The sequence below is a fragment of the Paroedura picta genome, chromosome 11 (genome assembly GCF_049243985.1).
Source record: "Paroedura picta isolate Pp20150507F chromosome 11, Ppicta_v3.0, whole genome shotgun sequence".
NCBI lineage: Eukaryota > Metazoa > Chordata > Lepidosauria > Squamata > Gekkonidae > Paroedura > Paroedura picta.
Window position 1 is genome coordinate 48,740,587 of NC_135379.1, and position 24,643 is coordinate 48,765,229.

Below are 24,643 nucleotides of genomic sequence, written 5' to 3' on the forward strand. Positions count from 1 at the left end.
TCTTCATCAGAGTTCTCTAACTGCATGCCCTATGTGTTGAAGTGATATGGGAGGTAGTCCTCCGATGCAACATACCCCTTGCCTTACTTGCACAGGGAACCTGTTATGCCATACCAGGATATATATTGGAGAGCTGAGGTAGGAGACAGAATCATGGCTCTCCATTCTATTTCCCCTTATTCTGGTTTTTGGCTATGGTTTTAGTGGCTGTTTTAATGCCATTTTTAAGATAACTGTCGTGCAGTTCTATGCACTATAGAACTATGGTGACTAAATCTGCAGAGGGTTGTACGTATAAACTATTATCGTGTTTTAACATGATTTGTATTATTCTGTCTCTTTTATGTGTCTGTTGTCTTCTATGATTGGAATTTTATTGTGTTTAATAAATAGACATGGTATTGACTGATGTGGCTCACCAGCTCTGATACTGGTGCCACTAAGACTCTGGGTAATTTTGGAGATGTATAATCTGTGTAGAAGAAAATATATGGCCTCGTTTTCTAGGATTGAACCTAGACTTATCTGGCAAATATTTGTCAATTAACTATCCTGTTTTAACTAGCTAATCCATTATCTAATTACCCTGAGAGTAGCACAGTACTATAGAATCGCAATACGGATAATGTTCTCAAGATCTTTAATAAGGTACTTGTTTTTCTTGACTAGGGGGGAGAAACCTTATCCAATTTATTGTTAGGAAAGTCATCTTAAGTATGTTGCTTGAATCCAAAGATGTTTCTCTATTGCTTTCAACAGTTTCATTATCACTGATAAGTTCTTCCAAGAGACAGCTGCAATCTGTACATTTGTTCTTTCAGCATAGAGCTGCATTCTAGATAATCTTCTCATTACCAAATATTTTGGTCCTTTATAAACATTCTACTTCTCTCAGCAGAAGTAAGATAATGGTATAATTGCTGCCTTAAATTGTTTACAGATGGCAGTCAGAAGTTCATTCTGGGTCTAAAAAATATCTTAAGGTTCAGATGTCTGGCTATCAGGCAGGGATATGTCCAGGTGTGATTTAGGGAACTAGGTCTGAGAGAATTCAAAATAGTATGCAATTAGATATTAGTTAGACATTTTATCTACCCCTACTCCAAAGAGGTCAGAGCAGCTACAGATGGTTCCCAAGCACATCCAAGAACTGCTCAAAGTGAAACTCACTAAACTTCATTATCTGTAGTTCCTGGAAGATCAAAGGATAAAAATGGCTGAAAAGTGGAGTGTAGATACCCACAGTAATGGGTTTAAATACATGGGTTTAAACTACATGCAGAACAGTACTGTCTAGATATTGGAAAAAAAGAATTTCCACAGTCAGAGCAGTTTAGCAGTGGAATAGGCTGCCTAAGGAGGTGATAAGCTCTCACTCACTGGCTTTCTTCAAGCAGTGGCTGGACAGATACTTAACATGGATGCTTCAGGCTAATCCTGCAGTGATCAGGGGGTTGGACTAGATGGCCTGTATGGTACCTTCCAACTCTATGATTGTAGATCTGCCCAGTCTTGACATGGATCATCCTATATTCAAATAGCCGTGTTGTTCTGAAGTAGCAAAACAAAAATGGAGTCCAATAAAACCTATAAGACCAACTAAGATTTATTGAGGACTAGAATTAAAGCACATTGTAGCAGATACAATGGGTGCTAGCAGGGGGAGAGGGAGGGGAAATAGCAAAGAGGTAAAAAGGAAGAGAGTGATTAAGATAGAGAGTGGGATTGCATTGTCATACAATGGGTGGATTGTATGACAATTGCATTGTCATACAAACCCTCCTTTGTGAAAATAATAATAATAAAAAACATCCACCCACTCCACTGTGAAGCATGGTGGAACCTTCCTGCCCTATATGCCTCCAGAACTCTTGGGTAGACCAGGTCCATTGGGGGAAATCTAATTGTCCCATTGCACGAAACTGGTGGCAGCCCAGTGCAGCCACTGCAGTGTGGAAAATGTCACAGTTAATCTTTTTGAATGGTCTTTTGCTGTAGTTCACTCCACATATCAGAGATCCAGTGGAATGGTGAAATTCATTTAAGGTAGTTATTGCTGCATATAAAATCTATAGAAAGGATAGAAATGCATGGTAGAATGTAATATAGACCTATGTAATACTGAGCCTATGAGGAGTTTTGGAATTCTAAGAATGAGGAGTGGGTGTTAATACAAAAAAAATGGCTGCCACAGGATCTATGACCAATTAAAAATGGCTGCCATGGGTCTACAGTTACCATCCTCAAAGTGGGACCAGAAATTCTCTCAGAATTATAGCTGATCTCTACACTGCAGAAATTATGTCCCCTGGCATCTTCGGAGTGTCAACTGACCGCCTTTCTCTCCCCAAATCCCACACACCCCAGCAAGTGCCATAATCTCAACATGGGGCATCATAGATCCATGTACTCTCTTAGTTCTGAGCAATGACGTTGGCCCCAGTGACTGTGCATTTCCTTGTTGCGGGGTGATGGCCAGAATCACAACAGTCCTGGAACCACCACGGACCAGCATCGATGTCATGAGGAAATGGGAACAGACAAGTGCTGAGCCACAGCAAATCCCGAGTGCAGAAAAGGTCATGGTGGAACCCTGGCACCTCTTGTTGTCAGGATTGTAGAATCTCTGTCATAAATTAGCCTGAGTTCCTCCATGTCAGTTATATTGTTTGATTGGCCTGGCGCCTGCTTGTCCTGGCCTTGTAGTTTGTAAGCTATAAAGTAGAGTAGTGATGTTATGTTAACCTTTATCTTGTTGTGGGCTCACAGGGTTGTTGTCACCTCTCTCAAGGCTGGGAGAATGGAATCCTGTTGTTTTAACACACATGTCTTTTCTCTCCTACCCCCCTCCTTGGGAACTGTCAAGTTTTGGGCGGGAGAAATGTATTGATAAGCTGGGGCAAATCTGGCCTCTGGTCAGATTTGACTTTCAGTCCAATGCGTATAGTGCTAATCAATAAAACTCTTTTCTTTTGAATAAGTTTTGTTGTGAGTTTCCTGTGCGTCTGACATCAAGTCAAATCTCACAACTCCTTTCACCTGCGAAAATGCAGGGCGAGGGACATACTTTTTCTGAGCAGGGAGAGGGCCTGGATTGGGACCTTTCCCAGGGCGACGGCGCCAGTGCGGGGCCGTACAGCTCGGGCATGCTGAGGGCAATCTCGGGGACAACCCCGGGGCCCGAGGAATTTTTGGAACGACACGTCACCCAGCGTAGGCGATTGTCGAGGTACGACCGCCCTACTGGGGACGAAGTGTGGCCGGAGCACCTGGCACTGCCTAGCTACGGACTGGAGCCTGTGGGTGAGACGCAGGACTTACAGTACAAGCTGGACAGGGTGACCAACTGGCTGCAGGACCTTTCGGGTCGGTTGGATCCGGAGGAGAAACGCCGGACACAACGCCTGTTGAAGGAAGTGCTCGGTGGTGGTGCACACGATACCAGCGGGCGCAGAGCGAGCGGTGGGCTTGCCCTGCGGGAGCACGGCATGGCGGACACACAAGCAGCAGCGGATGCTGAAGCGGTGGCCAGAGCCAGAGCGCAGCTGGAGATCGAGGCGGAGGCTGCGGCGCGGGCGAGAGCGCAGAGGGAAAGGGAAAACGAAGACGAGGAGCGAGAGGACGCGGGTGGCGCTGGCGGCGGCGGAGCCGGAGGCGACGGAGCCGGAGGCGACGGCGCGGACGGAGACGCTGAGGCAGCGGCGGCGGCAGCGGCGGCGGCGGCGGACGTTGCGGGAGCCGAGGCGGCAGCAGCTGCAGCGGCGCGAGAAGCAGCGGCGGCGGCCGCGCGGGCAGCAGAGGCGGCGAGGGTGGCAGATCGAGCGAGAGTGGCGGCGGGACGAGGACGGGGCATCGGCCGGGGTGCTAGGCCCCTGGTCCCAGCTCCGGCGCCAGCGGAATGGGGCCCAGGGCGCCTACCCCCCCACCTCCGTGGAGTGGAGATGCGGAGCACCTATAAATTCAAGGCTAAGTTTTCGGGGAACCCCGCAGAATTTCCTACGTTCCTGGTGCATCTCCAGGCCTACATGATGGACATGGGTTTTACGTTCCATGACGACGCCGAGCGGGTGCGTTTTGTGGGGCAGGCCCTAGAAGGCAAGGCTGCCAAATGGTTCCTGGACTTGTACCGTTATCATCCCCAAGCCATCCGTAATTACAACCACTTCCTGCGAGCCATGCGCCAGATGTATGTGGAGCCGTTCGAACGGGAGACGGCAGAGAAGAAACTCAGGGCTCACCGGCAAGGAAAATTGTCAGTGGTTGAGTATGCCAGGGAATTTAAGGAGCTGGCGTCTTCGGTGCCTGACTGGACCGAACCCCAACGCGTACTGGCGTTTGTGGGGGGCCTCGATCCCACTCTGGCTGACAAATGCCTCCTTTTGGAAGACCCGCTTACCGTCGACGGGTGGGTCCAATTGGCTGGAGAGATGGAAAATCGATTGGAGCGGGCCTCGATGATTCAGGTCTTAGCGGGTAAAACTGTGACGAAGACTTCCACCCCGGCGAAAGTCAAGCCCCGTGCGAAGCTGGAGCCGACGGAGCGCACCCGGCGCATGACGAAAGGGCTGTGCTTGGGTTGCGGCCAAGCGGGGCATTTTCTCGCACAATGCCCGTCAAAAGCGGGATCGACACCGAGAGCCGTGAATAGCCCCCCAACGAAAGTTCAGCCCACCAAGAAAGCCGCGCCGAAGAAAAGTGCCAAGTCCCTGCTGGTGCCTGTGGCTGCCGTACCGGCAGTGGACGACTCGGAGGAAAGTAGCGAGCCGGAGGAGGAGGACCAAGCCGAGGCGCAGTCGGGAAACGAGGACGGTCTGCTGTAAAGGCGCCCCGCCAGCAGGCCGCCAACAGGGGCAAACGCGCGGTGAGTGATTCCCCCTTGCTGCTCTTACCTGCCAATCTCTCCAACCCCAAGTCGGGGAAAACAGTGGGTGTCCGATGTATCGTGGACTCGGGGTGCACTCAATCTTTAGTGAGCCCGGCGCTGGCCGAGACTTTGGGGGTGGGAAGGGTGCCGCTGAAAGAACCCTTGCCAATCACCCAATTAGATGGGAAATGCGCCCCCGGAGGGGAAGCCACGGCAAAAACGCGCCCAATGGACTTGGACATAAAAAAACATTGGGAACAAATCCAACCTTTGGTAGCCCCGCACTCTGCCTTCCCTTGCGTGTTGGGGTTGGATTGGCTGAAGGAACATGACCCCCTAGTGAAATGGAAAGAAGGGACTGTGGAGTTCACCTCGCCCGCTTGCGAGCAGCACGCGCGGGCGCGGAGTCCCCCGTGCTCGGGGGTTGTGGCCGCATTGGGATCCGGGGGGGCAGCGCTCCCTCCCGAGTATCGGGACTTTGCTGATGTGTTTGCGGAGGTGGAATGCAACCAACTTCCCCCCCATCGTAAAACTGACTGTGCAATTGAATTGAAGAAGGGGGAACCCCTCCCCAAAGCCAAGCTTTACTCCATGAGCCCGCGGGAAATGGCGGAGCTCAGGGAATTTTTGGATAAAAACTTGGCGAGGGGCTTTATTAGACCAGCCACATCGTCTTTGGCGGCCCCGGTCCTCTTTGTGAAAAAGAAAGACGGTTCACTGCGCTTGTGCACCGACTACCGGGGTTTGAACGCAGTCTCCACTTGCAACGCCTACCCGCTCCCCTTGATAAAGGACTTATTAGGCCACTTGGGGAAGGCGCGAATCTTTACAAAACTGGATTTAAGGGAGGCCTATTATCGGGTCCGAATAAAGAAGGGACACGAATATTTGACAGCCTTTAACACTCCCCTGGGGCAGGTTGAGTACACCGTAATGCCGTTTGGCCTCGCCGGCGCTCCGGGCGTGTTCATGAATATGATTAATGAAATTATGCATGATTTATTGTACCAAGGGGTGTTGGTTTATATTGATGATATTCTTGTGTATTCAGAAAATGTTGAGAGTCATGTTAACCTGGTCCGTGAGGTGCTCCGCCGCTTGCGGGAGCACCAGTTGTTTGCCAAATTGTCAAAATGCGAGTTCCACCAAGATGCGGTGGAGTTTCTGGGCTTCCGGGTATCCCAGGCAGGGATTGAAATGGACCCGGGCAAAGTGCGGGACCTGTTGGCATGGGAACCCCCCCGTACTAGGAGGCAATTACAAAGTTTCTTGGGGTTCGCTAATTTTTATAGAACCTTTATCCCCAATTTTGCCAAAGTGGCGTTGCCTCTTACTGATTTGTTGAAAACTAAACAAGGGGGAAAGACAGCTAACCGTCCGGGGGCGCCTCTCCGTTGGACTCCCCCATGCCAGGACGCGTTTGACAGACTGAAATTGTTGTTTACGTCCGAACCGGTGCTGGCCCATGCTGACCCTACTAGGCAATTCACCGTGCAAGTAGATTCCTCGGACGTGGCAATGGGGGCAGTGATCCTCCAAGAGGGGGAGGATGGGAAATTGCACCCGCTGGCCTATCTTTCAAAGAAATTTTCTGGGGCGGAACGGAACTGGGCCATTTGGGAGAAGGAAGCGGCTGCAGTCAAATTGGCTCTTTCCACTTGGAGGCATTGGTTAGAGGGGTCCGCAGTGCCATTCGTGGTCTGGACGGATCATAAAAACCTCCAGGCACTCAAGCAGCCCCGCTCGCTTTCGGCAAAACAGATGAGATGGGCGGAGTTTTTCGCTCGTTTTAACTTCTCCCTTAAACATCTACCCGGCAAAATGAACTTTCTGGCAGACGCCCTGTCGCGCCTGCCCCAGTACAACAGCAAACGAGACCCATTGGTGGATACAGTTTTTACCCCCGCCCAACTGGGGATGGCCGCAGTGACGCGCAGCCACACGAAGTCTGTAACGCCCATTCCAGGGGGTTGGGTCCAGAAGGAGTTGTCACAGGACTCGGAATTTTACTCCCTCCGCCCCGATCTGACTGAGAAAGGGGGGCTCTTTTTCAAAGGCGAGAGGCTTTTTGTCCCGGCTGCGGCCAGGGGAGAGGTTTTAAAACTTTGTCATGATGCGAAAACAGCTGGACATTTTGGGTTTGTGAAAACTCTGCACCTGGTCAGGAGACAGTATTGGTGGCCCTCTCTGCGCAAGGATGTGGAAAAGTATGTGCAGGGGTGCCCCATTTGTGTCACCTCAAAACCTGCTGGGGGAAAGAAAAAGGGGTTGTTGCAGCCCCAGCCCACCCCCTCTCGGCCTTGGACGGATGTCACTATGGACTTTATTACGGACTTACCTCCCAGTCAAGGAAAAACCGTCATTTGGGTGGTAGTGGACGCTTTTTCAAAGCAGGCTCATTTTGTTCCGTGCACGGCCTTGCCTACTGCAGCCAAATTGGCTTCAATGTTTATAAACCACGTGGTACGTCTGCACGGGATCCCGACACGTGTTCTGACGGATCGGGGCCCCCAGTTCGTTGCCAAGTTCTGGCGGGAGCTCCTAAGGTTGTTAGGCATAGAACAAGCCCTTACCTCAGGCTATCACCCCGAGTCTAATGGCCAGACTGAGAGAGTCAACCAGATATTGGAGCAATATTTGCGCTGTTTTATCAATCATCAGCAAGATGACTGGGTTTCCTTACTGCCACTCGCTGAATTCGCCTATAACAATGGGGCCCACGCCTCAACGGGGGTATCCCCCTTCAAGGTGGTGTATGGGACTGATTTAGTGGCAGCACCCACTTGGGAACTTAGCTCCACCGAAGCCCCTGACATTAATAAGTGGGCTGCAACCATCAGTGCAGGATGGCCGGAGATAGTCGCCAGCCTCAAAGGGGCGAAACAAGCCTATAAAGCCCAGGCAGATAAAAAACGGGCACCTGCACCAGAATGGAAAGTGGGAGATCTGGCCTATTTGTCCACAAAGAATTTGCGGTGTCAACAAAAATCCAAGAAGCTTTGCCCAAAATATGTGGGCCCATTTAAAGTGGTTAAACTAATAAATGCTGTAACTGTGGAACTTGTTTTACCAAAGACTTATAGGAATGTGCATCCGGTTTTTCATTCCAGCCTGCTGCGGAGAGCTCCCGTCCCGGATGAATGGCACCCTCCTCCAGCTACGCCTGTGCCGATATACATCGACAAAGACACCCACTATGAAGTTAACCAAATTTTAGACTCTCGTATGCATAAGGGTCGCCTCCAGTATTTGGTCGATTGGAAAGATTTTCCCTCTGGGGACAAGGAGTGGGTTGAGGCTGGGAATGTGAAGGCGCCCCGCCTTCTCCGGGCTTTCCATCGAGCATTCCCTGATTGTCCTCGCCCGGTGGATGCCGGCTAGGTGGGGGAGTGAGTTAGTTTTAATGCGGAGGGATGTCAGGATTGTAGAATCTCTGTCATAAATTAGCCTGAGTTCCTCCATGTCAGTTATATTGTTTGATTGGCCTGGCGCCTGCTTGTCCTGGCCTTGTAGTTTGTAAGCTATAAAGTAGAGTAGTGATGTTATGTTAACCTTTATCTTGTTGTGGGCTCACAGGGTTGTTGTCACCTCTCTCAAGGCTGGGAGAATGGAATCCTGTTGTTTTAACACACATGTCTTTTCTCTCCTACCCCCCTCCTTGGGAACTGTCAAGTTTTGGGCGGGAGAAATGTATTGATAAGCTGGGGCAAATCTGGCCTCTGGTCAGATTTGACTTTCAGTCCAATGCGTATAGTGCTAATCAATAAAACTCTTTTCTTTTGAATAAGTTTTGTTGTGAGTTTCCTGTGCGTCTGACACTTGTGTCTGAACTTGTGGCAGGTTTTGCCCTAGGGCTATGATTATTACTTCTTCGTCTGGCAAAACCAGACATCATGCCAATCTGTTTCTCTTTCCTCTGGTGATTTGGCAATGCAGGGTGCAGCAGTTCAGCAGTATTGAGACTTTTGAATGTCTGTGTTTGAGGTTTGACTGCTAGCAATCTCTTGCTGTCTGATTCATTAACCTCATGAATGCTTCATGATTATTTCTTCCTTAAACGGAGATAATCCCAGTGTAAAGAGAAACCTTCACACTCTCACTTCTGAAGCATGGCTGGAATAGCGTTGTCACCTTTAATTTCAGACAGTGCTTCGGTGCCTTTTGCAACTTTATGACAAGCTTAATTATAACTAACAAATAATGTTGTCATGTTACTGTTGGCTCCCAGACTTCCTCTAAAAAATTTTGACCCAGAGAGAAAGGTACACAACTGACCATTATTCAAGGGATGTGTACCTGACCAGGACAGGAAATTATCTAATTAGGGCTTTGATTTATACCTCTGCTTTCGGTCACAGATATTGATTATAAAACAATCTCACCTTTGTTTAAGTTTGAGAAATGACTGCATTATTGTAATGATCAGAGCTTCTCTGTAGCAACATTTTTAGACAACTGAAGAAGGCCATTTGGCCCAACTTGTTTGGTCAGGGTCAGTAATGGCCTATCTTTGGGATTAATTTATGATTTTATTCTGAGTTGAGGCTATTATTTGGACCTATATTGGTTTTTATTATATTTGTAATAAATGCATGCATATTTTTGTATATTTGGTATAAGCATTTATTTTAGGGAAAGGTGCATTTTGTATTTATGCAGTTGGGATTCAGAGGAAGCGGCATCAGCTTGCTGAAGCTCCTCTTTTAACTGTTTTTATTGCTTTTTAGCAGGATAGCACCTGGCCAATAAAGACGCAACACCAAATTTATTTGGCAAATGTAAGACCACAGCTTTATTTTGTAATGTCCTCCTGCAATTGAGCGTTGGCCCCAGTATGGGAAATGAGCTACTTACGCACTGTAGCCATCCGGCTGCTCTCACCTGGGCTCCAGATACTGTGGGGATCCGTCTCCTCCCAGCAGATCCCTGTCTCTGGAGGCCTCACTTTGAGGAGGCAAAGGAGCTTGAGAGCTGATGGGTGGCCACCTCATTCAGCCTCAATCCTTGCCTGATTCAGAGCCCCTGATCTGCCCAGCCTGGTCAACCACGCTCACTTCGTGCCGGTCTTTAATAGGCCCCACTGCCTCGGGGGCTAACGCGCAAGCTGGATCTCCCACTAAGTTCATTCCCATACCACTTAACCGCCACAGAATGTGGGCATTTGCCCCTGTTCCCGCCAACCCCTCACACAAACTCTCCATGAAGACCTAGGCTGAGTGCGCAGACTTCTGGGCCCACTTGGCATCACCTCTTCAGGCTGGCCCGGGCCTCCGCTGCGTCAACAGTAGCCACTCCAATCTCCGGCTGCTCTTTATCTATTGTTTCTGGTGTCTTAGTGTAAAGAGGAAGGTTGACTCAGCCTTCCATAAGGTTGACTCAGCCTTCCATCCTTCCGAGGTCGGTAAAATGAGTACCCAGCTTGCCGCTGGGGGGTAAATGGTAATGACTGGGGAAGGCACTGGCAAACCACCCCGTATTGAGTCTGCCATGAAAACGCTAGAGGGCGTCACCCCAAGGGTCAGACATGACTCGGTGCTTGCACAGGGGATACCTTTACCTTTACCTTTAGTGTAAAGAGGGTTAAAGAAGGTTGACACTAGCTTTATGTGTTAAGCCCCTGTCCTTGGCTGTTTTCACTCATTTACTGATATTTATGCAGTTGAGCACAGACCGCAATCCCATAGAAGTAAATGAGATTTGATGGGGAGTGCTTGATTAAAACCAATAAGGCTCAATAATACTTTTTCTGAAAGTAACTTCAGTCATCAAAATGGCATTTACTTCTGAGTAGACCAGTTTAGGATTGCTGCATACAAATAATCAGAAACTTATTTATTTGGAATATTTATATTTTCCAGCAAGCACAATGCAGGTTTCAAAAACTAATATATATAAATGAACAACAAAAATTGCACATTAAGCATATAAACCACTTTAAGCGTTAGCGTAAGTAACCCAGGGGTGGGGGGCTAACAAGTTGGGCTGTTCCATATGAGGAAGTAAAGGCACAAGTTTCCCAAGGGGACTGGAGTCTAATATACCTCAGAAAATCTCCAGCTTTTCTATTGAACTAACACATTAATATTCTAGGTAAGATAATTTCTTATTCCGATTACCCGAAGGGAGGAATTCTGTATTTTTATTAACTGGCTGTTAGCCTGTATTTTGATTGTTGTTGTGAATAGCCGCAATGGATAATACATGATGAACACCACTAACAAGAAATACAGACACAAAAGCATTTCTGACTCTTTGCTGAACTCTCTGAACATAGGGGAACAATAGTGATTAGGAGTTTATTCTCTAAATAGGGGCAAAGCCCATTGTATCCAGGAATACAATGGGCACTAGAGCTTGGCATTGGAAGAAGAAGAGGGGGAGTTGTCCAGTCTGTAAGGGCATGGGGTTGAATGTGTGTGTTGTGTGGGAGGTTGTGGTGGTGTGGTAACAAAGGAGGGCATGGATGTGGAGAGATGGGTGTCAAGAACCTGTGGTTTGGAATGTTAATTGAGTGTGGGAGAGGACTGACCTTTGGGAATTGTGGCATAGTGGTTACAGATGAGCTTTCCAGAGCCATGTCTTTAGATATGTGAAAGGAAGATCAGACTGGAGACTCTTCTTAGGGGGAGATTACATGGCAACCAATTCCTCCCAGTTCTGTGTTCAACCTCATTCCCCTTGTGTGAATTAGGCCACAGACACTGAAATGTCCCCCTGCCCTAATCCACATGGGGTAGTCACAGTACGCAGGTGCTATTTCTTTATATTTCTGAATAAGGTTTGTTGTTAAAGCTAAGATGGCCCTGGCCCAGTTGTAAAAATCCAGAGACATATCAGCCAATATAGATTTAGTAGTACTTAATGGACTGTCTGGTACTTACAAATCACTGTATTCGCTAATATGGGTTCCACAGGTGCTCCTTTATGTATAACTATCTTCTGAGATAAAGTGGTTTAACATTAGAGACTGGGCCTTTTCTACAGTGGCAGCTTGGTTGCCTATTTCATACCCTTTTAATCCCCCAGGGAGACTTTCCCTGTATTTTTTACTAAGATGTGTGCCTGCCCCCATCCTCCTCTTTGGCATATAGCAGGAACTTTGCTGTTTTTTTCTTCTCCCCACATTCTTCTTTATTACTTATTTTTCTATCATATTTGCAGTTTTCTTCACATTTGTTCTTGGGATAAACTGCTTAACCATTAAAAAATATTAGGGGTTTTATTATTTATATTTATTTGGCCACATTTTATATTGATGTTGCCTTTAGGACATTGTGTTGGGAGTGTAGAATGGAAGTGTTTTGATTATTGTTAAACAACATGCATGTTATGTTTTATGTTTACAGTCTCTTCAACTTGGCTAAATGCTTGGAGCTGCTAGACTTCAGGCAGTTAGTTTAAAAATAGTTCCGATATGTACATTAAAAGATAGCATGTCTGAAATTTAGTGTTCAGCAGAGGCAATTATTCACTTATCTCTATTACATTTGTAGCCTACAGTCATAAGGGCCTCTTGAGAGCACAAGAGATAAAAAACTATGTTTTTTTTATTTATGGAGTATAATCCTAATTCTGTGTCTGCTTCTTTAACATGGCTTCTGAAGAAATGTGCATGCACACAGAAGCTTATACCTTGAAAAAATTCTGTTGGTCTTAAAGGTACCACTGGACTCAAATTTTGTTCTGCTGTTTCAAACCAACCCGTCTACTCACCTGAAACTGCCTTTTTTGTGAAATGTCTATTTTGAGTCCTACCCTGCCTCCGTCTTGTCTGACAATAGCCAGGCAATCTTCTGATGCTTTCTGGGAGCCAGCTCCAGACTTTTTGTTGCTGTAATCCTGTTTAGCAATTTCTAGAGTTGCCACATCCACCCTGGTCACCAGTGGGGGATGAAAAGGTATTGCTGCCAGATCCAGGTTGAAGATTTGGGAATGGAGCCTGGGAAGCAGAGGGACTTCAGCAGGGTACAGTGCCACAGAGTCCACCTTGGAGAGCGTCCATTTTATCCAGGGGAACTAATCTCTATAGTCTGGAGATGAGCTGTAATTCCGGGTGATCCCCAGGTCCTCCCTGGAGGCTGGTATCCCTAATGAGTTCCAGAATTTTCTTAACTCTGGTTGAAATGTTTCAGGTAGGCCACAGACTTCAAATTAACTTGAGATGTGCTAAGCATTGAGGAAACTTGATTGCCTATTTTATGAAATTCCTGCCATGTTCCACTGGTGCTCTGATGGTCTTCAAAGAACATGAACTGTTTTCTGAAAATCCACAACACTTCATGCCTGAGGTGTTCGCAACCATTTTTGTATTTATTATAATATGCTAGAAGGATACTGGAATTATATAAACCAGAGTCTGAAAGGGCATTGGAATGCATACCTAATTGCAGTAGGTTATCCAACATGCATCTGCTAGATATGGTGATGCATATTAGTTTGTGTTATTGTTTTTTCAGTGCATTACCCCCCTGCCCTGAACTATGCATATACCAAAAAATCGGGAAATATCTGAGACTTTTGAAAAAATTTGAGAAATATCAATAGACTTTCCATGAGCCTGCAAGATCATGGTAATGGGAGGCAAAGCTTCACTTTGGGAATGCAAGCAAGGCAAACTAAGACTAAACAACGGTTAGCTATGAACTTTAAGAAAACAGTTGTAGAATGAGATTGATCAGCATACAGCATATGTTGCCCCATAAAGTTTTTTTTGTGGTTTCTACGTTACGTAAGTTTGACATGCTGTGAGTCATATCCTAGAAAATTTGGGAAATGGTCATGTATACTTGCTGGGACATACGCATGACTTCTTCCGAATAAACACTGACATTTCTTCTCAGGCAAAAAAAATCTGCTGCTTTGTATTACTTTATATGGCAACTAAGTTTCCAAATGATCTACAAGGTGATTATTTGACACACCTCCTTAAGTCATATTACATAGAATACACTCGAGAGCAAAAACAGACTTAGGAGGCATTTTATGGATTATATATTTGTGTGAGCATGTAAGATAAAGTGGAGATGAGGAGAATGGTATAAGCTGCTTTGGATCCCCATTAGGGGAGAAGATGGGATATAAATGAATTAAATAAATTTGGAGAGTGCTTTGCATAACATTGAACACAAAAGAGGCTGCCTTATATGAAGTCAGACTACTTGTTTGTTAAAGTCGGTATTGTCTACTCTAGTTGACAGTGGCTCCCAGGTTCTCAGGTAGAGGTATTTCACATCATCTACTACCTGATCCTCATAACCAGAGATGCCAGGGACTGAGCCTGGGTGTCACGATCCTAGCTGCAACCCCAAGGGGCTCACAAAACAAACTGAGGCATCTCTTAAAGAAAAGTCCATAGGCTGTTTATTGAGGTCCATAGAGAGCACAATAGGTGTTACTGCAATAGGTAGGCGTTGCTGAGAACAAGCATCTAAAGTAACACTTGGGTACATATAGGCAATCCCCCACTCCCTGCTTCACATACAAATTGTGCACCAAAATCTGTTCCTACCATGGGTAGTCTTTTATCTACAAAGAGAAAACTGGACAGAGCATTTGCATCCAGGTGCCAGTCCAGGTGGTTGGTATGATGTAGGGCAAGGGGGAGAGGAATTTGCAACCTGGCTGTAAAGGTGTTATAGAGACTTCTTCTGGCTAGGAGGGAATCAAGGCACATAGGAAGCCATAGCACTGACAAGCTGTACAGCTGACTGATGGAGTGACCCCCAAAGGTGTTATGTTAGAGGATGGGATTGTACCCGCTGATACTAGGGAGGAAAAATCACTACAAGACTGAAACCTGCAACATAAAGGGCTTTCTTTGTTTTGCATTACAGAACAGCATCACTACAACTCTCATAAAAGCAAACTTCTGTTTTAATTGCATTGCTATGGTACCAGTGTATTAGAAACTAGCATATGTTGTCCAAGTTTCAGTTTCTGGACTGTGTGAACTATTTCTACAGTGCCCATTGGCAGCACTTGATTTTGTTAACTGGCAAAAGTACAGCAAAAATGCATAATGAAATCCTCAACTTTGGAAGTACTGGAGTGTTCTGAGATGTCAAAGAGCTGCTGAGATGTATCGGATGTGTTCCATCTGCTAATGTCTTGTGTGTTATTCTTATGTGAGTTTAGAGATGAGCATGCTAATGAACAAACAAGCTTGGACATGGACTATGGCACCCTGCACAATTACTTTATCCTCTGCCCCAGTAGACACAATTTGGCGAGCAATTGCTTTAGCTTTCAGAAAAGTCAGTTCTGGTTCAAGCAGTAATTGCTTACACAGGCAGAGTCTGGCCATAGCCTTTGCTCACTGATGTCTGATCATCTTGTCAAATGCATCTCTGACCTGGCTTGAAGCTATTTCATATTGTATTGGCCAGTTGGGTTCCCTTCTCACCTTTGTATACTGGGTAATTTAGGATTCCAATGTGCATATCATGGTGTTAAAATATCTTAAAAATAAATAATAAGCTGTGGTTTTGGAAGTGCCTGTATCTAAAATATGGTTTTTCTTATCTTAATAGATATTTCTAGGTACTAGTTTTAATGGGATATCTTTAAGGGGAAATATTTTAAATGCTCTGATTTATTGTCAGCTGGTGCCTATGATATGTTTCCAAACAGGATATCTCATTAATGACAGGCTGTTTTTATGCTCTGGTGATAATGGGATGCTTTCCCCTGAAACATGGGTGTAAGCTGCATGGAGGTTTTAGTCCAATCCCAGGTCGATCCAGTCCCTGCTGTCTACACAGAATGCGATTTCCATTTTGATTTTGGGCAATTTAAATTTTCCTTCTTCAACAAGCAGGATTAATCTGGAGTGACCCTACCTTTATTGTGCGATATCTTAGAGTGCTTTTAACGCTCAATATTTTAAGATTTGGATAGAGAACCCCTGATTGGCCAAAGCTGCTCATGTGACAAGCTTGCCTTAAAGGAGAAGCCCCTAATTTCTCTCAGCTTCTATTGGTCTTGGATTTTTTTCTCCCTCCTCTGCTTTCTTTGATCCTCCCCCCCCCCTTCAAGAAAAGAAAGAAAGAGGCTGTGCTTGGCTCCCCCTCCTTTCTGAACTACCCTAACCACGTGCAGAACACTTTTCTGTTTCAATGGGGGGTGGGGAGGAAGACCCGAGTTCAAATTGATCTGAATTCAACAGGATTGACAATGGAATAAACAAAGTAAGTCCAGACTCTGCCCTGGCTAGTATCTGAAGCTTTAAAGCTCAGCTGAACATTTGAATATGTACCAGTTGCTACCATTAACTTTCCACGAAAAAATCCAAATAAACTGTCACAAATTAAAACACATTATTTTCATAAAATACCTAAGTGGGGCCGGACCTGTCTTCCAGGTGGGGCTTTCCACTGATTACCCTTGTCTGTCTGGCCTGTCTGGGGACAAAAATGTGGCAAGTCTCATATCTCTTTGTTGAGATATGGAGAGGGTTTCTCTGATTGAAAAATCCCCTACCTCTGGTAACCCTGGGAAGTCCCACCTTCCTTTCTAGGATGTCTTAGCGTCCTGCATGGTGAGATCATGATGTTGATGGGATTAGTCATGAAGTAAGCATAGGTATTCCTAAAATTCTGATTGTGAGTCATAGGGACTTTTCCAGAAAATGCAGGGAATAGTCAGTTTAATACTTACTTCTAGATTAGCCCCCGTGCAGCCAGGGTTAGTAATGCAATAAATTCTCTAGGTATAGTTTATTATTTTATTTACTTTATTCATTCCCCATATGTTTCTTCAACAGGTAAAATAGAATCACCTTGATAAAGAAGGAATGAGCATATATTTCCCACCTTTCTCTGGGTGGGAAAGGATCGGTCTGGTTTGACAAAATAGCAGAGGAAATGTTTACCTTCATGTCCACCGCAAACGAGCCCTGAAACACTGAAATTTTTGTACCAGCTGCCATTTTGGAACTTGCTTTACCCACTTAATCTCCAGTTGTGAGCTTCCAAGGCTCTTGAAAAAAGAAACAACCCCTAGAAATTATATATATATATATATAATTGGTTGCAATATATTTTGTTCTTGATGTATATTGGTTGCAATATATTTTGTTCTTGATGTCTCTGTAATTGCAACCCTGTAAGTAACACATTTCTCATGATACAGTGGTACAAAAACAATTTTGATTAAATCTTCAGAATTGGCTAAGGCACCAAGTACGGCTCCTTGAATTTCCCTCGGGGTTCAACATAAATGACATAATAAACTGAGCAATGACAGACATTCTCAATCATTTGAGCTGTACAACAACAAAGACAGCTAGACTGAAAGTAACTTCTGACTTCATCACTGAAGTTATTGGGTAGGAATTTCAATGAACATTTTTTTACAGATCCCCTCCATATTGCAGTCCTCATCCCACATAGCCTTTGTGCATATATATCCTATGATTCCCAGCATACCTCTTTCCTTTTTTCCCCAGCGGAAAAACTGGTTGGATCTAACCTAATATTTTAGAAGAAGAAGAAGAAGAAGAAGAAGAGTTAGTTCTTATATGCCACTTTTTCCTACCCGAAGGAGGCTCAAAGCAGCTTACAGTCGCCTTCCCTTTCCTCTCCCCACAACAGACACCCTGTGTTGTGGGTGAGGCTGAGAGAGCCCTGCTCGGTCAGAACAGTTTTATCAGTGCCGTGGCAAGCCCAAGGTCAACCAGCTGGTTGCATGTGGGGGAGCGCAGAATCGAACCTGGCATGCCAGATTAGAAGTCCGCACTCCTAACCACTACACCAAACCGGCTCTCAACTTCTGCAATTCTGATTCTTCCCCCACCCCCCTTTCATCATCCATATCTCATTCCACTTGAAAGAGGGAAGTAGTGATCCACTCACATGGATGATGGTTATTGTCCATTAAACATTTAAACCAGAGGTTCTTGTTACTTTAAATATTTTCACAAAGATTGGTTAGGGACCAGCTAGGTTAAGGCTGATTACTTTAAATATTTTGTTTAAATATTTAATTTTTAATTTAAATGTAAATTATTTAATTTAAAGTAATTTAAAGTAATTTAAAGTAGTTTGAATTTAAATCACTTTAAATATTTAAATCTTGTTACTTTAAATATTTTCACAAAGATTGGTTAAGGACCAGCTAGGTAAAAGGCCTCTTGTGGCGCAGAGTGGTAAGGCAGCAGGCATGCAGTCTGAAAGCTCTGCCCATGAGGCTGGGAGCTTGATCCAAGCAGCCAGCTCAAGGTTGACTCAGCCTTCCATCCTTCTGAGGTCGGTAAAATGAGTACCCAGCTTGCTGGGGGGTAAATGGTAATGATTGGGGAAGGCACTGGCAAACCACCCCATATTGAGAACGCTGGAGGGCGTCACCCCAAGGGTCAGACATGACCTGGTGCTTGCACAGGGGATACCTTTACCTTTAGGTAAAAGGCTGGTTAAGGGCCAGCTAGGGCAACCATGGCATAAATGTCAAACGGTATTTTTAATGTATGCCCCCAAATATCTGAATTATTTTCTGTATGCACAAAAGCATAAATTTAAGCTCATCCTTTATGTGCCATCAGGATTAATGCAGTGTGGTGAAGTCTCATATAAATTATAAAGATTTACCCAGTGCTTTGCAGTTAAAAAGAATAATTCCTTGGGAAACAAACAAATCATTATGAAGATCTTTGGGAAAACAGAAGCCTCCTCTATTTTCTGCTTGTGGCTTATTTTGTTAGTGAAAGCAGCAGTTGTTCTTGTTTCAGTAGTGTGGCTGGCTGAGTATATTTTTTAAGAGCACTTTCTGCGCTTCTCAGGGTGAGAAGGTCAAACCAGACCATTAAAAAATTCAGCAAAAAGTTGTAGTTTTGTCGTGCATGTGAACTGCTGTGCTTTGTGTCTTGTTTAGCACAACTTCCCCCCAAAAAAGATTTTTTAAAGTGTTATCACATATTGCATTTTAGCACGAATGAATTTCCATACTTCCTGTTTTGGTCTGGTTAAGATGGACATTTCTTTGTTTCTGTTCATTCTGGTGTTTCTAAGGTAAATGACTCATAGCCAGGACCACACCTTCTCATCTGCTGTACTCAAAGATACATTTATGTTTTCCTTTCAGTAGACACAGGCAGCTACAGAAGTTATCAGTATTGAAACTGACCCCAACCCTGCCCTGTAACTGTATTAAATAACTCTGCCATTGTACAGCTGGGTCATTTGCTTCAAACCTGTATGATCTTTGCAGTGCCAGGCCCAGTTCACACCATATCTTAGTGGAGTGGTAGCTGCTTTGCTGTGAGTTCTTTCCATGCTGCTTCAGTAAGGTTTGTGTATCAGAACTGAAGGCAATAACATAAACCTTCTCAGTCATTATGACTTTTTGCACTTCTGCCTCAAGTAAACATAGAACATGCTACCCACATTCCTCCTATTATGAGTGGTTGCTCTTTTGTAGGAAAAGAACATTGTGCATAAACAAACATATACTGTCAGAAATCTGAGTTTCCATTCATGTGTTCCGAAGCTGGAAAATATGCACATTGTCCTATTCATACAGAACAGTGACTGTGCTCGTTGAGAGAATTGTGCGTATCTCTCTCCAACATGCAGTTGAATTGCTATAATTCGGATGAGAACTATACTTATTCATTCATTTAGAATTTTTTAATGCTTCCTCTCCAGGAACCTACCCAAGATGGCTTATAAAAATAATAAAAACAGAACAACAGCATTAAAATCCAGCCCAGTGTTAAAACAGTCCATAAAACAGACCACTGACAGCTTTAAATAACAATTTCTAGACTAAAATAGTGTTCAAAGATTAACCCCTTAAGCCTGGGTAAATAAAAACATTTATGTCTTGGCATCTAAAAGAAACCAATGTATTCTCCCTTAGGTCAGTCGGACATCCTGGTGGGTGTTTCCCACCTCTCTTTGAGGGAGGCAGGTCCAATCCATTTGCACTTCCCTTCTCCCTGGGAAACGCTCCTTCCTTTCTTCTTCAGTTTATCTCCTGCCTCAACAGGGAGCAGACAGAGTTTTTTACAACTCTCTGAGCTTTGGAGAACTTCCACCACAAGGATATATATTTATTCTTGGAAGACCTTTGTATGATGGTGCAGGGGTCAAAAGGTGGACCATATGAAGCCAAAGGTCAATGACATTTTGGACTTCCTTTAAGAAGGAGTTCAGCAAAAACTGAGAGCTGGGACGTTACATAGACAAATCGTTGCCCTGGCCTCAGTCTTGTCCCTTAAAGAGGGTACCTCCTTGGCCAGATACCAGACATTCTCAGGTACTTGATGGGGGTGGCCCTCTCTGAATCTCCAGTCACCCATCATTTACCTACTTGGAAACTTCGATGGGTGCTCTCGGGACTCATTAAAGAGCCCTTTGAATCTATTAGCTTGTCCATGTTACATTTAAAGCTGTTATTTCTAGTTGCAATTACTTCCGCTTGCAGGGTGTCAGAATTGGCGGTCCTGTCCATAGCTCAGGACCTCTGCGATATTCATAGAGATAATGGTCCTTAGAATGGACCCACTTTTCACTCTAAAGGTGGCTCCTGCCTTCCATATTTCACAGGAAATCTATCTGCCCACCTTTTTTTCTATGCCCTCCTCTCCTGAGGAGAAACGTTGGTATAAGCTTGATGTAAGGAGAACCTTAAAGATTTTTCTTTCTAGAATCTAATAGTTTGTTTATCTATGTTTCTCCTGCCAAGGTGGGTCTACCCATGTCCAAGGATTCTATTTCTAGAAGTCTTAGATCTTGCATCGTTGAGCCGTATAAGAGCCTGGAGAAAGAAATCCCTCAGGGAATTATGGCTTATTCCTTGAGAAGTGTTGTGGCAAGCACGGCCCTCTCCAAATGGGCCTCGGTGGATGTGATTTGCAGATTGGCTACATGGTCAACCCCTGTGACCTTTATTAAGCACTATAAATTGGATCTGGCCGTGGTACTGCAGCTATAAGGTATTGCAACATATCATGCATTCTGACTCTGTCTACCCACCCAACTGAGGGGCTGCTCTTGGAAGTGCCACCAGGATGTCCGACTGACCGAAGGGAGAATGACCGCTGGTTACTCACCGTGAGTGGTCCTTCTCCCATGAGATTAGGAGGACATCCTGTCCCTCCTCTTGGAATGCACTGCATGGAACTGCATGGATCTCATTGTTGTTTTTTCTACTGGATGTTCTAGAAACTCAGAGAGTAATATAATATTGTTACAGGTTCTTAGTGTGTTGTTCATTAAATATTTTTTCCTTGTACTTCTGTGTCATCTTCCATGGTCTTCTCTTTTGGATCCCGAGGACAACGTGTTTTTTCACTTCCAGAGACTCTTGCAGGATGCAGACTGAGGAAGAAAGGAAGGGCTGTTTCCCAGGGATACATGAAGTGCAAAAGGATTGGACTTGTCTCCCTCAAAGAGAGGTGGGAAACACCTACTAGGATGTCCTCCTGACCTTGTGGGAGAAGAACTGCTCACGGTGAGTAACCAACGGTCACCTGAACTTCAAGAGGAATGGCATCTGATAGTGAGGTGCCATGACTTAAAGAGTTCTCTCCGATTCCCAGCTGCCTCTTCTTCCCCAGTCTTTTTGAACCTGCTGGCAACTTTGGAATTCCGATGCAGGGAGGTAAGCACAACTACAGAATAACTGCTGCAGGAGTCAGAGCCAACCACATAATGTCAGGGAGTGAAATTATGCATAACTTTAATAGTAACTCTTCAACATTTCAGGCAGAAACTCTGATTAACAGACTGCCTTTCTAAATGTACCTAACGTTTTAAATATTTTCTTGCATATTCACAGCTTACCCTCAATAGCACAATTAAGATTCATAGGCTGTAGTAACAGCTGCTGTTGAAATAATTTCTAAAAAAATTGTGCAGCCAATCAGATCTCCATTTGCTGATCAGTCAGTCATTTATTATGGTCCTCAACTGAAACCAAAGTAATACACAATAACAATCACAGGTCAAAGTATAAAATATACAGTCCAAATATCAAAATATTTTTATTTACTTATTATATTTATATTCTGCCCTCCCCAAAGGCTCAGGGTGGTTTACAAATACACATAATATCATATATGGTAACAACAGGTGATAACAACAATAACATTATAAACATTAACATGATAACAACAATTACATTGTAGAATGGTACTATTTTAGAATTTATAAAAGAGAATAAAAAATCCAGGTTATAAAATTTCATCTATCCTAATTTGCCATGTATAGAGTTTCTGAACTTACAAATCTGAATACAGAATCTAGCTACCTGGTGTGTTGTCTGATGGTTCCTGTCAGAGAGGAGATAATTTAGCTAAATTGTGTTTGACAGGAAACACATCTAACAGAGGGCTAATAATTTCCTTGCGTATTTTACTGTAGAATGGGCAATTGAAAAATATATGCTTGATAGGTCCAATCTCCTCTTGTGAGCAGTCATAAAGCCTCTGTTTATATTCTCTGCTTAACATCTAATTTTGCCTTTTCCATCCCCAAATTTAAAAGTTCATGAGAAGAAAGGCCCAGTTTTTGAAGAGCATTCAGGAGCATCTTTTGCCAGCTAGATTGGAATTGGTCGTGCAGCAGAAACAGACCTTGAGGATTTAAACAATCTGACAGCCACTTAAAACTTGACAGCATGCAGATTCTTGTCTCTACCCTTAACATGCCAGTTTCCAATCTAATCCATGAGTTGGATACACATTTTGGAGCTTGTAATAAGGCTTTTATGACTGAACTCTCTCTAGAGAAATAACAGAGGAGGATGGAAGTAGTAAAAATATACCATATAGCCTTAGCCTTGAACAATTTAAGAACAGCAGGAACAAAATATCCCCCTTGGGAGTTACTGCTCAGAAACCCTGCTTGGCCGTAGCCCAATCTCTTTCTACAAAGATTTGGTGGATGGACAGATGTCAGTGGGTGCCATGTTGGGAGATGTTGCCAGGGCTGGTGATAGCACCTGGATTGTTGCCAGCTAGGTCCCCTCTCCCTCCCCGACAGTGGGTATCAGTCTTTTTGGGTGCAGGGAATGAGTTATTTTTATTGCCTTGTTCGCTGTATTGGTATGCCCTTTTAATAGGGGTTTTTAATGGGTTTTAATTAGGACTTTGTGACCCGCCACAAGCCATTATGTGGGAGTGGTGGGATAAAAAGCACATAAACAAACAAACAAACAAACAAACAAATAAACAAACAAATAAATGCATACATACATACATACATACATACATACATACATACATACATACATACATACATACATACATACATACATACATACATACATAGCTGCTAACATTGTACAGAGGGTAGATTCAAGTGGGTAGCCATCTTGGTCTGAAGCAGCAGAACAAATGTAGAGTCCAGTGGCACCTTTAAGAGTATAACTTTGTTGGTCTTAAAGGTGTCACTGGACTCTAAATTTGTTCCATGTGAACAGAAGGCCAATTTTTAAAGAATTAAAAGTCAAGATAATATAAAAGTGAGCAAGGCAGAAAAAAATCTAGGAAATGTTGAGGGAAAGGTTCATTCTCAGCCCTAAACATCTTGCCATAGTCCTGGAATTTGCTGTTTTACCTTACAATAAAGGCTGTTGGATACAATTCTTGTCTGAGAATAGTCCTTCTCTGTGGAAAATATAAATAATCTCATTGTCATACAATTCAAATATTTCCAAATATACTTTCCTACTATAGCTCTAAGGAAACAAACAAACATAATTTTGTGGTTTGGGCCCAGAATGCCTTGTTATAATGAATTTTGAGCACAAAGACTTGTTTGTAATAAAAACAATGAGACACATTTCTGTACAGCACCATAAGTAAACGCCACCAGAAAGCAACTCATAAAATTTGATTAAAGAAAACCAGAAGCTATTTTTTATACCATGAAACCAGAATAACTCAGTTGTGTAAGACTGAATATAGATACTTCTGATGTGAAGGTTGAGTTAATATCTTTACTTGATGTTAGGCCCAAAGCCTTTTATAAATACTAGACCTATGTTTGGTGAACAGTAATAATATTTGTTTCATTTATATTTTTATTTTTTAACAAAAAAAGATCCAATGAGTGAGAGGCATGTATATATTAAGCTATACTGCTGATTTGACTGAAAGACCCAAATGGAATACAAAATGGTATAAGAATAGTTGCTAGGGTAGCCACCTCTGGATTGGGAAATACCTGGAGGTTTGGGGTATGAAGGCTGGGGAGGGAGAGTTTTGGGGAGGAACAGAAACTTAATGGGGTATAATTCCATTGATTCCACACTCCAGAGCAGCCATTTCTCCAGGTGAATTGATCTCTATTGCCTGGAGATGAGTTCTAATTCCTGGAGTTCTTTAGGCCCAACTTGGAGGTTGGCAAGCCTAACAGTTGCTATATCTGGTATCAGTAAATTAATTAGGGTTGTCTGCTCCAGGTTTGGGGTGGGGTGGAGCCTGTGGGGTACAGGGTTTAGGAAGGGGAGGAACTTCAATGGGGTATAATTCTATAGATTCCACCTTCCAAAGCAGCCATTTTCTCCCGGAGAACTGATCAGTGTGGCCTGGAGATCAACTATAATCTCAGGAGATCTCTAGTTAACACTTGGAGGTTGGCAACCCTCATAACAATTAGATATTTGAGATGACCTCTGACATCAGAAAGGCTTAATATTTTCCCAAAGGACCTCTTCTCTCAGATTTCTATTCCTTCATAGCAATGTGCAATAAAATTGTGTTCATTTTTAGCTTTTAAATTCTGTATATTTATTATCATTTAAACCTGCATAAATTTTAAATTGTATTAATTGTTT

At 44.0% G+C, this 24,643-nt stretch overlaps 1 protein-coding gene across 2 annotated transcripts in view; it reads left to right on the forward strand.

Annotated features, from left to right (window-relative positions):
- The window catches only part of SUGCT (succinyl-CoA:glutarate-CoA transferase), a 473,760-nt gene extending 452,197 nt beyond the window's left edge, over positions 1-21,563 (forward strand). Inside the window, exon 15 of one of the 2 annotated variants that reach the window (XM_077302697.1) lies at positions 21,161-21,563. In XM_077302697.1, coding sequence (XP_077158812.1) covers positions 21,161-21,288 — 128 coding nt within the window. In that variant the 3' untranslated portion in view covers positions 21,289-21,563. The remainder of the gene's footprint in view (positions 1-21,160) is intronic. The other variant, XM_077302699.1, reaches the window with a different exon arrangement.
- The last annotated feature ends 3,080 nt before the right edge of the window (positions 21,564-24,643 follow it).